This window comes from Bombus pyrosoma, linkage group LG3 (genome assembly GCF_014825855.1).
Source record: "Bombus pyrosoma isolate SC7728 linkage group LG3, ASM1482585v1, whole genome shotgun sequence".
Taxonomy (NCBI): domain Eukaryota; kingdom Metazoa; phylum Arthropoda; class Insecta; order Hymenoptera; family Apidae; genus Bombus; species Bombus pyrosoma.
In genome coordinates, this window is record NC_057772.1 from 15,392,980 (window position 1) to 15,408,956 (window position 15,977).

The 15,977-nt window shown below is 33.4% G+C and overlaps 1 protein-coding gene across 19 annotated transcripts in view; it reads right to left on the minus strand.

The window, feature by feature from the left end:
- LOC122566294 overlaps positions 1 to 15,977 on the minus strand; it is a 44,739-nt gene that overhangs the window by 12,611 nt on the left and 16,151 nt on the right. For 15 of the 19 annotated variants that reach the window (XM_043723372.1, XM_043723373.1, XM_043723370.1 and 12 more), the window contains 6 exons: positions 14,770 to 14,911; positions 14,384 to 14,398; positions 12,911 to 13,056; positions 12,563 to 12,660; positions 12,025 to 12,234; positions 885 to 1,004 (listed from right to left, as the gene is read on the minus strand). In XM_043723372.1, coding sequence (XP_043579307.1) covers positions 885 to 1,004; positions 12,025 to 12,234; positions 12,563 to 12,660; positions 12,911 to 13,056; positions 14,384 to 14,398; positions 14,770 to 14,911 — 731 coding nt within the window. The remainder of the gene's footprint in view (positions 1 to 884; positions 1,005 to 12,024; positions 12,235 to 12,562; positions 12,661 to 12,910; positions 13,057 to 14,383; positions 14,399 to 14,769; positions 14,912 to 15,977) is intronic. The other 4 variants (XM_043723379.1, XM_043723381.1, XM_043723380.1 and 1 more) reach the window with 4 other exon arrangements.

Consider the following 15,977-nt stretch of genomic DNA (forward strand, 5'->3'; position numbering starts at 1 on the left):
TGAAAACCTTGTCGTTAAGAAATACAATGTATCGTGAATACCGGCCGTGGTCCATGCTACCAGAAAATGAATTTAACGACTTCCTTACAAGTAAACCACGAACTTATTGATCAACCAGTGAACTACACTTTGCCTCCAACTACCTTGAACTTTAACGTTTGACGTGTCTATTTTGTACGGTCTCTTTCGCGTTTGTTACATATTTCAATATCCGGATGCGCCGGGGATGGCACTTTCAAAATTTTATAACGTACAAATAAACTATAATGTTTCCCTACATTTAGATTAGAATGAAAGGTCGGAAATAATATTTTTATAGCTTTTAAGTTAGTGAAAAAGTTGCTAAGAAGGAAGCGTCGTATAGGATCGCTATCTAAGAATCATGCTTAGCGATTGATACCTTTGTTACTTTATATTGAATTATCTATATTCATTATAAGTTTCACAACTGTACTTTACGATGTGATTAAGATAACTATGTTTTTAAAATTTTCATTTACTATTTATTTACTTTATATATAATCATCTCGGTATATTTAACATCGTTTTAATTCACTTTACTCCGTTGTCGTCGTTTGAAAAAAATACCAGAAAATAATTTATATTTATAATATCGATTCTAATATTCAGAGAAGAAAAATGGTTAGGATAATTGGTCTTTAACGATAACTGCAATTACGCGACATATCCTGGAATTTTCACTAATTTTCTAGAGAATTCGTTGCTCCTTCGTTTGTCGTGACTGCGAATTGACAGGAAGGTTGATACGAAGTTAGGGTTCGATCGAAAGTTTCAAGGACGTGGATCAGCGGGACGGTTAATTCACCCGGTGTCACGACGAAATTGGTCGAGTTGCTGCTTTCTCGTTTTATTCGATTACATACCTGGGATAGGAAGCCAGCTACGTCAATGGCGCTGTTCACTCGCGGCCTCGAGGTTCTTGGCCAGCCCAAACCACCTCCGCTATCCAAGGAGTCCACGTGATGGCTCGACCAGTGCAGATGCTGGAAAATGTGGCGACGCAATTAGGACACACCGATATCGCTAATATCAATGCAAATTGCATTTTAATGTGATTTTTCTCAAGCGTGATTTCCGACAAGGCAGACAGGAACAGACAATTTGTATACCCACTAAGAATAGAATCTATTTTCTGAAACCGTTTCGTTAAAATAAGAAACGGTGAATCTTTAGTAAAATATTTTCTTAGTTGTAATAGTGAGTTTAGTTAGAACGAAGTTCATGATTTTGTATCTTTATAGTTTTATCCGGCTCTTGTGAAGCGTAAATAGCAAAGTATAGTAACAATTACAAAATAAAGTGTTAAAGTACTATGCTTTAATAGAAAACTAAATCGATCGTACGTGTGTATACCTTAATGCCCTGCACATTTGCAATTCATGGTGTCGTTTTTGTGAATTATTGTTAAATGTTTAGCAATAATTGTTCAATGAACATAATTAAGTTGTGCACCTTATTAATATGTCTGATTGCATCTTGTCTATCGTAGGTATGTAGTTAAACGAAAGTTAATTTATACAGTTAATTCATTGTTTATTAGACAATGCTATTTTTAGTGGGTATCTTTTGAACGAAGATGTTTAGACAATTCCAACATTTTTGCGATGCACCGACTTTTAAACTAATTTCTATTAGTGCAATATCTGCCTTCTTTCTAGTTCACGAGTATACCTGTTTTTTAAGGTTTTCGTTTTCGTTTTTGTACAAGACTCACAAACTATTACCTATATTGACTTTACAGTCCAACAAATTTTCTGCTTTTATATCGTACAAATAATTACAGTCGTAATTATAATTGTAAATAATTTACAGTTATGTAAAATAGTGCTTACACATTAACAAATGATCATTTCCCATTATTTATATCGATCATTATACACGTATATTCTCGGATGAAAGTGTAGTAATAGTTCTTCAATGTGTTTTTCCAATGCGTTTTTCAATAATGTAATGTAATACTAATACAATATTTAAAAAAATGACCGTAACAAATACTACAAAGATCGAGTTTACGTTTTTGAACTCAATTAAGTGAATATGATTTATTAACGATATTATATTTAGAAGCGGGTTAATTAGAATATTAATTAGGGGATTTTATTAGCTAACGGTTCACTCGCAGGACGTAAGAATATATCTATGGAAGTTTCTTCGTAATATAAATATTATTTATGGGCAATATCATTAACATTTTGTATAAAAATGCAAAATAAGAAATTTATCAACGTTATGGATTTAGTTTGGTTTCGATATCGTCGCTAAATATTTTAAATGCCGTTAATACACAAAGCCAACATTTCATATCGTTATAAGCTTAATAAAACAATTTTTAACCTATAATATAAGAAATATTTAACGAATAACATTATAATAATATTAAATGAAACTTTTCAAAAATGACTTTACTTATCATCTATTAGTTGTAAAATCGTTATAAGTAAAAATTTCATCCGAGCAACTGTATGCCAATATTGTGCTTAGCTTAACGATGTATGTATCTTTCCTAACAACTTCATAAGCGTTTCAAGTGGGCAAGCAGCTTTCCTAGTGATACAATAATCGCAATGTAAAAGCATTAGTGTTCGCTGTGCACTATTTTTACGTCAATTCGTGTCGCTTTATACTCGCATCCGCGTTGTTATTGTTGTGCAGAAACATCCTTGCTAAATGTGCGAAACTTGTGCTTGCACGCAAACTGATTGCAGTAATACGTGTGACGAATCGAAGCGTACTGATTATCGTATTGGTATTCCAAGCAGATCAAACAATATTCATGAACTAAAAGGAAAAATCGATGCAAATAAAAGGAGAAATAATTGGCATATTAAAGTAAAAATATTTGTCGACTTAAATATTACACGAAAAATAGGCAGATTGTTTTCATAATCAATATTATATACAAAATTACAATACCAAATTGCTAATTTACATTCCTAATAGTTCTTATATATTTCGTTTTAATTTGGTTTTCAGATTAAATGCATATATGTATTTGTTTCTTGTTTAAAGTAATGTGTTTGCAATACATTAGAATTTATGTTGCTTGAATTCAGGTAATTGGGCTAATCTGTACGAGACTCACTTATTTCATACCATTATTCTTGTTCTATTTCATATTGCCGTTCTTTTAATGGGAAGTCAACGATTCATGGGTGCATTGAGTTGTACATACGAGTAAAATAAGTGGGTCAGAAACGAACGAATTTACCTGTTTTTTCTAGCTTCGTGTGATCAGTCTTTTGCAGCGGTTTACGTCATTGGAATTTAATTAGGCTTTACGGATTACGTGAGGACATTCAATCGAATTTAGTACGTCTATATCCTGATGCTAACGTAGTGGTTTCCTGTCTCTAGCAGATTCGTGATCTTGTTGAGATTTGGGTCAGGAAGCTATTACTCCAGCAACTTTGAGACAAGATATATCTAGTAAAGGCATCGTTCGTCCGAAGCAATATTCTTCCTATAAACGTTAGATCACCAACACATACGATTTTATGATGTTTTCTAAAGTTGAGATTCATCTTTCTTAATACGTGTGCAGTATGTCATATGCGAAGAGTACAACGGATAACGTCCTTATTATACTCTGTATATACATATACATATGTTGTTCAATCGTAATGTGAGCGTTGCCTTCCTGCTGTACGATAAGCAGAAATTCAATTTCATAACTATTGTGTCGTTTTATTGATTCTATCAATTTTATATACTATCGATTTTTAATAAAATTCCTACTTGTTACTACTGTATCGTTTCTTAATTGTCTGTTTCTTTTGTTTAACATTTAGATTTAAAGAACATTAACAGAATGGTGTTGACGATACGATACAAAATGACACGCACGTACCAAATAGACCGGATCTAGATCATTAAACATAGTAAAATATAATATTGGTAGTTACTCGGATATAATCAGATCATTTTCCTTATATTCGATCGATTTCATTCGATCTATCATAGAATGTGGTTGCTATATTTCCCTACTCGCGAAGATACGATAGAAAACTTAGAAAAGATACGATACAATGGAATGAGATTTGTTTTAATAAACGGAGAAGTAGGAAACTCAGAAACCGCAATACGTAAATAATAGAAAGTGAAAAGCGTTATTAAAGGTGCTACAATATTTGTTACATTCGAGTGCAATTAACTGAGGCACACGACCACTTGAAGTGACTCAAGCGTTGGTGCGAAATTTCAAAAATGTCTCATGTCATTCGTGTATTAAATACCGACTGTTTCCACTTTCCAGGACAATTTGATGCTTATATCGTATTTCAAGCCATTTTTACAGATAATCTCAATTTTGTTTTATTAAAACCAGACAAACGATAAATATTGAAATTACCACGCATCGATCGATCGACTTTGGTTTATTCGCAATTTTCCTAACAATATTTCGCGGATTAGATCGTTCAGGAATTAAATCGTTGATCGGAACACGTGAACACAACTAAACAAAGTACCTCTGAATTAGTGAAATACCAATCTGTTAACCAGGTCATCTCTTAATAAGACACTTAAACAATATAATATAATATCGTAAAAGTAATTATGGCAATTTAAGTGACGAGTTAACTCGTTTTCCCTAGTTAATACGTTAATGAATGGAAAATGTACGTTATGTACTTTACTTTTTGATCAGATTAGTTTTGATTAAACTGTAATAAAAACTTCTGCCTTTCTCCTTAAATCACTATCTAATTGAATAAAAGATCACTAAATTGTGTAATTAAACTGAAGCAATTTTATTCTTCAGAGAATCGATAATCGTGGAATTTTAATCTTGTAATTTAGAAAGTCAGTTTAGATCCTCTTTCTCAAATTTCTACGTTTTAATCCCCAATCGTGATGCAACACGCGTATTAAATTTGAAAGTTTAAGTACTGTGGATGGTTGGTTATTAAAAGTTGTATGAATCGCTTTTGGAAGATGGAAATGGCTCTACGTAAGCAGACCGTCTGTACATACATATACATGAAACGTTGGCGAGCGCAAATCAAGGTTGAGAGTAGCGAACATGTACCGAGTTGAAAGCAACAACCTTTTACGATTGGATCTCTATGTGCCGAATATGTAAATACATACATATGTATGATGTATCTATGGACGCTTTGTCGAACGACGTTTTTGATGTTACACTCGAATTCTACATCAAAGAATGCTAAATACGTCGGCCGAAAGTTCTCTTCCTCTTGTCGATAAAAAATTTTCAGCGTAAAGTAGGTACTAAAAGACTCGCAGAAACACGCGTTCGCGTAAAATTGCTGTAAAGCGAGAAAAAGTCGGTACTTTTTCAGTCGTGTGTACCAATTGAATGATTATTCTCATAACGATTTATTTTCTAAGATAGACCTTGATTTTGATCATTAATTTTTATCGTTATCTGTAGTTATTCACATTTTATTAATATAGATGTATATCGGCTTGCCAACTTCGAAGCGTGCAAATCTTTTATGTCGAATAACATGTATTTTAAAGAAATATAAAGTATAATAGAAAGAAAGTAGCGTCTCGAATAGCGTTCAACACTTAGAATATGCATGCACTGCAAAAGCATTTGGTTGAAAGCATTCCTACATATATCATAACGCTATATATGTATGTATATATGTATGTATATATGTGAAGGGACATTTTATTATAGAAGCTAACCGAAGGTATAAACCTAAATATTAAAGTTATATTAGAATTCGATTTTATAGATATGTATGGAATGTTATTTCCCTAATTTTCAACTTACCTGTATTTTTATCGATTTTATTGAAATTATTTTTATACTTTCATTGAAATTATTCTTGTTCCATCTTTGTACAAGTTACGAGGATACTTCTTAATAAAATAGGTAATAATTCATGCGTGCATACATACATGTATGTATACATGTATCTTCCAGTGCTCTATTCTTATTTGTAAATTATGATGGTACTTTGGAAACGCAATATTTCAGAATCGTAGATCATTATGGTCAATATGAGTCAGTATGGTCAGAAGAAATGTAGTGGAAAAATCATATTGTCATTTTGCTAAAAATGTGAGATATCTCAGAAATCGACAATTTCAAAATATCTATGAATCTTAAGATGCGTATAAAAATTAGGGTCAAAAGTGAACTATTTTTTAATATAGAAATGTTATTATTTCCCTCCTTCGAACGGCCATATAAGATTGCGGTGAAAGTTGGCAAGCCTACATTTTCTGGGTAAATTTCCATATTTCCAAAACATTTTCAACTCGTACTTGAATTCCCCAATTCTTGGTTTGCGCTCTTAGAAATCTATTTATTATGAGTACTATTATGAGACAATGTATGTATCTCTACATACTACTTCGTTGCGTCAAAGATAGGGACATTCACGAATACGACTCTATCCATATAATCTATGGGAATGACTAAAACATCATTGTTAGACTAAAGAAGCAACTTTTAATCGATCGAAGACTGTACGAACTAGTATCCTAATGGTAATGGAACTCGTCTATAGGATCGTCGATAGACCATTCGCCAATTAAACTCAGTACGACTATAATCGTTCCGATGAATATCGAAAAGTGGACTCAGTCGGAAGTACAGACAAGAGAGGGCCGCAGGGGCTATATAAAGGAATAGATGCATGAAGCACGTATAAAAGCAGAACAAAGGCACATCGTGAAAATATTGGACAGAAAACGAGATAAAGAAGAGAATAAACGTGAGCTAACGATCAGTGGAAGAAACAGCTGTTTAATATGGATAGTAGTGAAGAACAAGGAGAAGAAGAAAAGTACAAGAAAAGTACAAGAGCAAGAGGAGGGTGTTACGTAGTAGGAGGGAGGAGGCATACGTAGTAGTAGTAGTAGTAATAGAAGTGGAAGAAGAAGAAAAAGAAGAAGAAGACGAGAAGTAGTCGTAGTTGACTACTAGTAGTAATAGTAGTAGTAGTAGTAGTAGTAGTAGTCGTAGTAGTAGTAGAAGTAGTAGTAGCGTAGTAGTAGTAGTAGTAGTAGTAGTAGTAGTAATAGTAGTAGCAGTAGTAGTAGAAGTAGAGATTGTTAGCAAGTACCGATGGTCACGCGATGTCTGCCCTGTGGAGTAGAGCGAATTGGCAGCCGCAGTCGCGCGGCTCTCGAGCTCTCCTCGGGTACTGAAAGCACTGCTCCAAGACGCAACAGCCCCCGCCCCCACACTGCATCACCATATCCGACAATGTGGTCATTACCTTCAAGATTTTATGCGAGCGATACGTATACGTTCCCGGCGAAGCGTCATTTTTCGATTATTCATTAGTGCGAGGAACGACGATTTTCGCAATGGGTCAGCAGGGTTGGGAGAGGCACAAAGAGATCAATTCCATTAGAGTCTCGTTCGGAGAATCAATCGATAAATCTATTGCTAGATTGTCACAACTAAAGCTACTAATTACCTTCCCTGTCTATACTTCTATTACAAATAGTGTTATAATAAAAATCCGAAAAATCTGAACTTTCTACACATTTTCAAGTTTTGTATTTGATCGTTTGTTTTTTTCGTTAAAAATCGTCGATTGTAAATTCATAAATAACGAAATTGTTCTCGGTACCAAATATTCTACTTCCAGATTTCGGATTATTATTTCGAAAAAGTGCGGCTTTATATCTAATATATATTAATAAAGAGTAATCAGAGTAAAAATACATAGTGTCTACGAGTGAAATAAATGTTAAATGCTCGAATTCGTGATTCAAGAAGACTATATATTGTATTACTCGATTAATATGATCGAATAGATTTCTTCCTTTTGCGTAATATTATTTGTATCTTGTTTCGGAGAAACGAATTAGTAGTTCGAATAAATCGAGTTAGAATTGATCGAGAGTATAATTCTATTATAAACGTCGATATGCACATATCGAGAGAAAATGTACAATTTAACTAAAATTCATGTTGACGATTTAGTAAAATAACGACATAACTAAAAACAGTAGATGTAATCGTATTCTATCGATAAAATTTTTTTTATCCTTGAACTTTATAAACTTAGTAAGAAACTAGTATTTCAGCTTAGATAACTAGAACGTTCTGCAACTGTAGTTGCAACCGTCAGTAAGTGTAACCGCAATACATGTTCCCTTAGGGATTACAAATTCGACTTACAAGTGAAGTTCTCGAAGTTCAATTCGAAAATTCAAAAATATTTGAAGCTTTGCACAAACGTAGTTCATGTGATGCTAATAACGGAATAATCTTTCTTCCTGCTGGAAAACAGTCTTAGAGATGAAGAAATTTTGGCTTTTTCTTTATGGCCTATATTGTGGATATGAGAAACTAAAAGAAAATTTTTTCAACCCACCAGCCATAATTTTTTGAAGTTTTATTTCTTGTTGTCACGCGTAGTCTCCGAGGAGTTTTTTTTTGTAAATATACGAATGATTTGAAACAACAAAATTTTTGAACATACAGGATCGAAGAGTGTAACATACAACGCTGATCGCGAACTCTTGCCGAGCTGCAGGAGCTGGTGCAAATTATTTGTATTAATTAAATTAAACTAGTTATATTAAATTATATACATAACTTCTTATATCTACAAGCATAGTGATATAGCAATGTTTATTTTTTATTCCCTTTTTTATAAAATTTTTATTTGCATATTAAAATTCGTCTGATGAAAATCATATAAACAATAAATATTTGTATAGAGTTCTCCGAAGAACATTACAACTTGTACTTCAGCCTTTTTTCTGTATCTTGTATATTTTCTTAAATATTTACGGTAATATGAACAGTCAATCAAATTTCTTTGGGGCTGTTTTCACCCCTAAGACCGTTTTCTAGCAGGAAAAACAGATTGTTCCGTTATTAACGTTCCACGAACTACAATTGCGCAAAGTTCCAAATGTTTTTAAATTTTCGAGTTGCCGAACTTTTCTTGTTAGTGTTCTTCAATGAATGATCACGATACAATTTCATTTCGGTTGATTTGTATGAAATAAATTTAACGGAATAGAAATTTTGCAGCGAAATTTGTTTTTAGAACGCGATCAATGTTCCTTCGTCGTAACGTTTATACAAATTTTTGCTGCAATTAAAATTAACCTTGCGTGTTAATGGAACAAAGGGGTCGTTTTGTAGTCATTAGGAGTAGATTATATTTTCTTCAAACAGAGAATTTCCGTGTTGAAATCCATAATATTGTGCGCAGGATATTCATCCGTCTGAATTTCAATTAATTTGCGACCTACATTCACAGAAGTTAGCTTTCCAATGATTATTGAGCACGATATCTGAAAGCGCCGCGGCTATTGCCAAAATCTATGCCGACAATAGTAACAGCAGTAGACTAATCAATAATCGATAGTCTTTCATTGTATTCAAAGGCTATAGTGTGGTTTATATCTGTCTATGTGTATCAGGTAGATTTTTATTTGGAATTATTACTGGCTGAATGATATAAATAATTGAAATCATATCCTGCTATAATATAGCATATAACACTGCGATGTTATAAAAATGTAATAAAAAAGAGAGCAATAATACGGTTGTTAATTTATACTTTAGAATCTAATATTTTTCACGCAACAGTTTCCAAAAATCAGTCAATACATTCAAATGTATTTCATTGGCATATTATTAACATCATATATAGTTTTATTGTAGTTTTTGTCGCTACTAAAACTATTCAAGTTCTATTAGACTCTTATAAAACTGCTCTTCATTTTTACTTTGTCGTTACAGAACTAAGATGCACGTCACTTGTATCTTATGTGAGTTTCACACAAAATAATCTGCAGTTTTTCGGTGATGTTTCACGCATCGTTTCACTGCTTGATTTTTAATATTTCAAGGTACATGTACGTCAATTGGTCTATAAATAACCATACGTATATACCGTTAATTTGCGGAAATCGTATTCCGAAACTGAAGTTAGACGTAGACAAGTGGGCACCGCTTAAACGAAAATATAGCTCTCGGTTCAATATTCGATCCGATACGTCTTTTTGACATACAGCTTTCGCTGGAAGCGGATGTCCCGTCTGTTACTGCGATTACGTGCACTGTCCAATTAAATCTCTGTACCATCTGATTAAATCGATACTTCTGATACATCTAAACATTTCTTGATTCGTATGTTAAATTACGCATATGAATCACTTCGAGATAACGTTCGCCCTTTACGAATACCGATATCTGAGTACCCGTGCAATTTATATAAATCGTCCGATGATATTGTTTCCGGAATTTATCGATACACATATAAACGTACATGTCTCTCGATTGTATTCAAAGGATGCCAGACTGAATTTTTTAAATGTATTGCATCCTGCTGTGCAATTAGAGTTTGAATGTCTTCATATGTGTATACAAGTATAAACGTGGTATAAAAAGATCTTATTTAAATATATCGAGTTGTTCGAAGAAATTCATAGTTTGACAATCGTTTGACGTTTATTCTATTATATTATGTAAAAAGGAAAAATATGTATCGATTACATAAGAATGATAATGTTACTAAAGTGATATGAATGATAATTCAATTGTAACTGTTTGAAGGAAATTATACCGAAAATTAATCGATCGAGTAAATTAATGTGCGTCAAACATATAATTTAAAACGTAGTTTAATTATACAGGGTCTTTTTCAGCACAACAATGCCAATGTATTCTTTGCTAAACCTAAACCTAATCCTGGAACGCTGTGTATATTTTTAGTTTATTTCAAATTTCCATATTTAATATTATTATCAATTAATATCATAATTATATGGTTCGTGTAATTCCCGGAAAGTTGATATTTCGAATGTTTTGCTTATTAAGAAAATCGTATGTTTCAATAATAATTCAATAATAATTTTCGTTTCGAAATTAACAAATAAGAAGGATATTTTGTCGCACTCTATTAGTAAATTAAATTAACACTAACCTTACCAGGCCCGGCCAAATGACTGATTTCAAAATTTAATTTAAAACTGTACATTCATTGTTACTTCTTTTGTTCATCTAATTTTACCTAAATTTTTATATTATTCGATTAATTAATTTCTCAATCCTTTTGCTTGTTTTTTTTTTTGCTATGGAAAATTCATCGCCTGGTTTGTTTACCGCGATAAATTTACATCTTTTTCTAAAGTTTTTTGCCTGGAACCATAGCTCTGAACTCGAGTAAGATCTAACCAGCTGTAGTTGCATACATCTAAATGCGGTGTGTGTTTGGCTAAGCACTTGAATAATCTGACGGAATCCATGTCAGGTAACGCATAAACACAACGGAGTCTTGTCGGAGACTCTCAAGAAATACTTCTCAAGAATATACTCCCTCCATAATGGGTTCTCTGTTGCTAAACGAAATCTAAATGCAGTATCATTTTGAGAGTCACAGAGTGCAGGCCGAAGCCTACGAGAAATCAAATACGACAAGGAGTGAACAAATCTCATAATACATTGGTTTTGTATTTTGTTTTATCTCTGACTACGTCTACACGTTCAGTGAGAAATTCATTGAAAAACATACAAAATATAAGAGAGGGCTGTTAAGACGAACGAAATTCTAAGTCTAAAAATGAACAAATTGAAAGTGAGGATGATTTGTTTGACTATCATCTCTTGTTTATATTACATATAAAAATGAAAACATATGATTGATTATTTTATTATTATTTAAAAATTATGCTGTGAATTGTTTCCTATAATAAATTGACAATTTCTTTCGAAGAAACAACGTCTATTTCGTAACCGATCAAACGACCGGTTACGATAAGAATTGGTATATGGGAAGTGCCGGTACGGTTAGTGTTAATCGATTATTTTTGTACAGAAATGAATTTGGTAGATATTAATTAAAACTATATGTAGGTATAATTCCTTTTCGAGAGAAAGTATCACAGAATTTTATATAAGCAACTATAAAAAAATCAGCCGCTGCTATTCTCCTGGAAAAGTAAGTCTAGCTATTTGGAATAGATTAAATCGCATATTTGCGATTTTTTTTTTGCATCTATCTAGTGGAAGATCGAAGTAGCAAAATAGGGTGTATAATTATGCGTTACCTGAGAGCAGGTGTGTTGAGTCGGATGTTGTGTATATGCAGCGTTCGCCGCTGCGCATACCCCAGTCCCAGGAACCTTCAATTGTTCCTTGTAATCGGGTTGATACGGCAGTAACATGCGAATCTTTCCCCAACGATTGAAGAACAGCGCTATCGCGCCTGCCCAAAAAATCAACACTAACACCACGATCCCCACTTCTACGCCACGGACCTGTAATTTAGATGTTCCTTCGATGTTCATTTTACGCGTCTAATTATTCAACGACTCGGTCAACAGGATTTCTATTTAGCATTTAGATTTAGGTACCTTCTATTCGAAGTGAGAATAACGAATGAAAGAAGAACTGGAACAACAGACGAATAATTACGTGAATGAAAATAAGAGAAAACATAAAAAATATTTCTTTCTGAAAATATAAAGCAGATATATAGGAGACTTCAAAATTTCACGAGTTTAGAGATATTTTCAGATTTTTAAGAGATGAAAAGGTATGTAATTAGTTGAGATTGTTCGAGGAACTATGTATTCTTGAACTTACTTGTATGTAAGGTTGTGGTTGTTGAGAAGAGGGTGGAGGAGGTGGAAGGGGGCCGCCTGTTATCGCTTGTTCCGGGGGAAAGGATGTTCGTGGTGGCTCTAGAACATTCCAGTAAATAATACACACCTTTAAACGTGTACTTGTAAGGTGCTGTCAATAAGTGCCATTAATAATGGGTAAATTTATTTGAAATTTTATTTTAATTTCTATTTCATTGAGAGTTACTTAGGATCTTGATTCTGGTAATATAAATCAAGGCTCTTAAAATCGCTGAGATATACCCTGTTTTGCATAATTACGATCTTCTTTATAGTTTTCGAAAGGAAAGATTAAATAAGAATAACTTACCAAGTGTACGGAAGACGATTGGTCGACTTCGATATCTCTTGCCGGCTCTCACAGCAGTGACGACAAGTTGATACTGCGTGTCAGCTCTCAGGCCGCTCAATGTAACAGCTTCGCTATTTCCTGCGACCTCCGTCACCACCCTGTAACTAACCATAATCCTGTAACACCACCTTGCCATTGCAATCTGATTTCTATATTTTCTTTCTTTTTTTTTTGTTCTAATATAACCTCTATATATTATATCGATCTTTGTTTTACATTTGGTACAAACAAACAGAAATAATGCTTGCTTCTCAATTAACTACGACGTAAAGAACTACGAGAAAATTCTGATTAATAATGGGCAACTTTCATTTATTTATTATTTATTGTACATAATCCTCCCCTATTGGCTTAGGGCGGACTTCCGGTTTTACATCGTTCTCTTATTACCTATATAAAGGATAATTAATTGGGTAATACGTTTAGGGGAGTTATCCTAAGATTATTATTGTATTAATGTATTGTATTAGCGTATGATTTACGATATGGCTGTGTACATCAAAATATTTAAACGGAAGGTTTCGTATTTCCTCAAAGCCTCGACAATTTTTAATATGATGATTTGATGCGACAAATAAGTAGGTACCGTAATTAAAAGTTATCGTTTCTACATAAAAAGTAATTTCTATGACCGTTCATGAACTGCACTGTAACTGCTTGATTAAAATTTACCATCAATAGCACTCAAAATAACAGTGTTGCTTTCTATATGTTCACTGTGATAAATCATCTTGTGAGACATGTTTATCGCGCAGCATTTCGCAAAAACAAGTACATTTTTCATGACAATTTTCCGCCATCTGCACATTTGCTTTATACATTGCTTCGAAACTCTTCTGCTATTATAGAACTATCAATTTGTGACATTTCAGTGTAATATTATCAGCGCGCATTCTCCAGATGCAGTACTATCGGAAAATACATAAAGCGGAAAATCGATTTTTTAAGCATGGTCAAAAGTAAAGGGCCTGTTGAAAAGAAAGGAAGTACTACATATATTTCTAAGTTTCTCAAGTGTTTCGCATTGGAAACGTCTTCAAAGCCTATTCGCGTGTTCTTTGCAACAGCATGACATGTAATCTCTAAACAACGAATGATTTTTCATATTCTTTCACAACACACACACACACACACACACGCCTCAATTGCACACAGTTTTCTATAATATAAAAATTAACCAAGTAAAAAGTGCTCATGTTACTAAAATTCAAGTGCCTGTTTAAAAGATTAAGTGGTAGAGAAATTAATGGAGTAGAATGCTACTGCTAATGTTGGATAATTGGAAATAACTTGGCTTTTTATGTTAACCTATGCAGGGCTCCTTTCAAACAAGTATTTCTTTTACGACTATATAATGAAGTTATATACTATCTTGGAGTAACGTAAGAAGGTAAGTAATGCCTTAAGGAATACCTTAAGAAAGCTATGTACCTGTCACTGTATTTCCTGTGCCGCAGTAGAAGTAAAAGCATCAATTAACATTAAGTCCTCCTTAAAAAATTGACATCAAAAGACTGATACCAACTGATAAACGAATCAAAGTATTCGCTCGTGATATTTGCGAAATATACGAAAATTTCAAAATGTCATGCCATGCATGATCGCGAAGTATATTATACAAACTTATTGTGAACAAATATATAAAGAAGCTGTCGTACGATATTAGTCTTAAAACTAGCATCTGTTTTACAACCATGCCTTCGTTTCCTGTTTTCTTATTTAGAAGTTCCAACAGAACTTATGCTACTTCCCGATAGTACATGCAAAAGAACGAAAATATGTGGGGATATGGGAATACCCAAATCTCCAGAACGCACCTTGCATCGGTTGGCTTGTACATGACGTCGTATTTTTCAACTTGTTCGACCTGGCTGGTGCTCCAAGAAACGCGGACAGACGTCGGGTTCAGGAACATCACCGTTATATTTTCCGGAACACCGGGAATACCTGTCACCGATCCTGGAGAAGCAAACACTTTATGAATACATTATAGATTCAACATGGAATGAATAACAACTAAACAACAAGTAGTACTATGGGTCTTTTTATCGATAGAAATTAGGATGCAAGTGTGACGGTTGTTCGATATACCAAGTTTTTAACCAAATATCTCCTTACTGTTGAATCGGTCACAGTGGTGTCGTAAACTGGTTAGCTCAGTCTTCTGACCTTGCTTTTCTGAATATCTTTTATAGAATATGTGGAAAGAAATTTATAAAGCTTACATAGATGTCCCAATTCATTAGAAAACATGCTGCAATGACGAATGACGAAAGCATGATGAACAAGGAATCGCGATACTTATCATTGTTTTTGTAGAAAGCGGACATTAATTTAGACTTAGTATCTAAAAGAACATTGAAAGTGATGGACGAGAGAATTTTTTTCTTCGTTACTATGCTCTCCATCATGACAAAGAATAGAAAATAGCCTTGAAAATTTGCAAAGTGTACAATATTATAGTCTCACTATCGTTCTCTTTGAACTAGAGTACTAAAAAGAAGAAAATTTAAAATTGATTAAATTAGTAAAGTTGAATTTGACGAAAATAGCCAAACAACGAAGATAATAAAGTTACGTTGATTACCTCGTATATAATACTATAATATGTTTCTCGAACTGAGAAAGATTCTCAATACGGGATCCTCGATAAATAGGGTCCGTCGCTTCTCAATCAAATAACGGTTCCTCGAAATGGAAAGGCTTGTGATATTTTATATAACTGGATTATCGAGCCATATTTTCATGAGATTTCGAGCATCAAAGAACAAAATTGTATTACATTGAGAAAAGACAAAGCAATATAGCGAAAAGCATTTATACTTTCGTAGCTGCGTTTAGACTGAATTTTATCGGAATGACTTCAGCAATTTTATCTGGCACATGAAATGAATTTTACTCGCTGATAGTAGTTTCGAGGTAGCAAGAAGAAAAAGAAAGGAAGAAAGAAAGAAAGGCGAGAGTAGCTATATGTACGAAATTTTAACTGGCAAATATGATTATTTATTCGAAAAATACTACAATC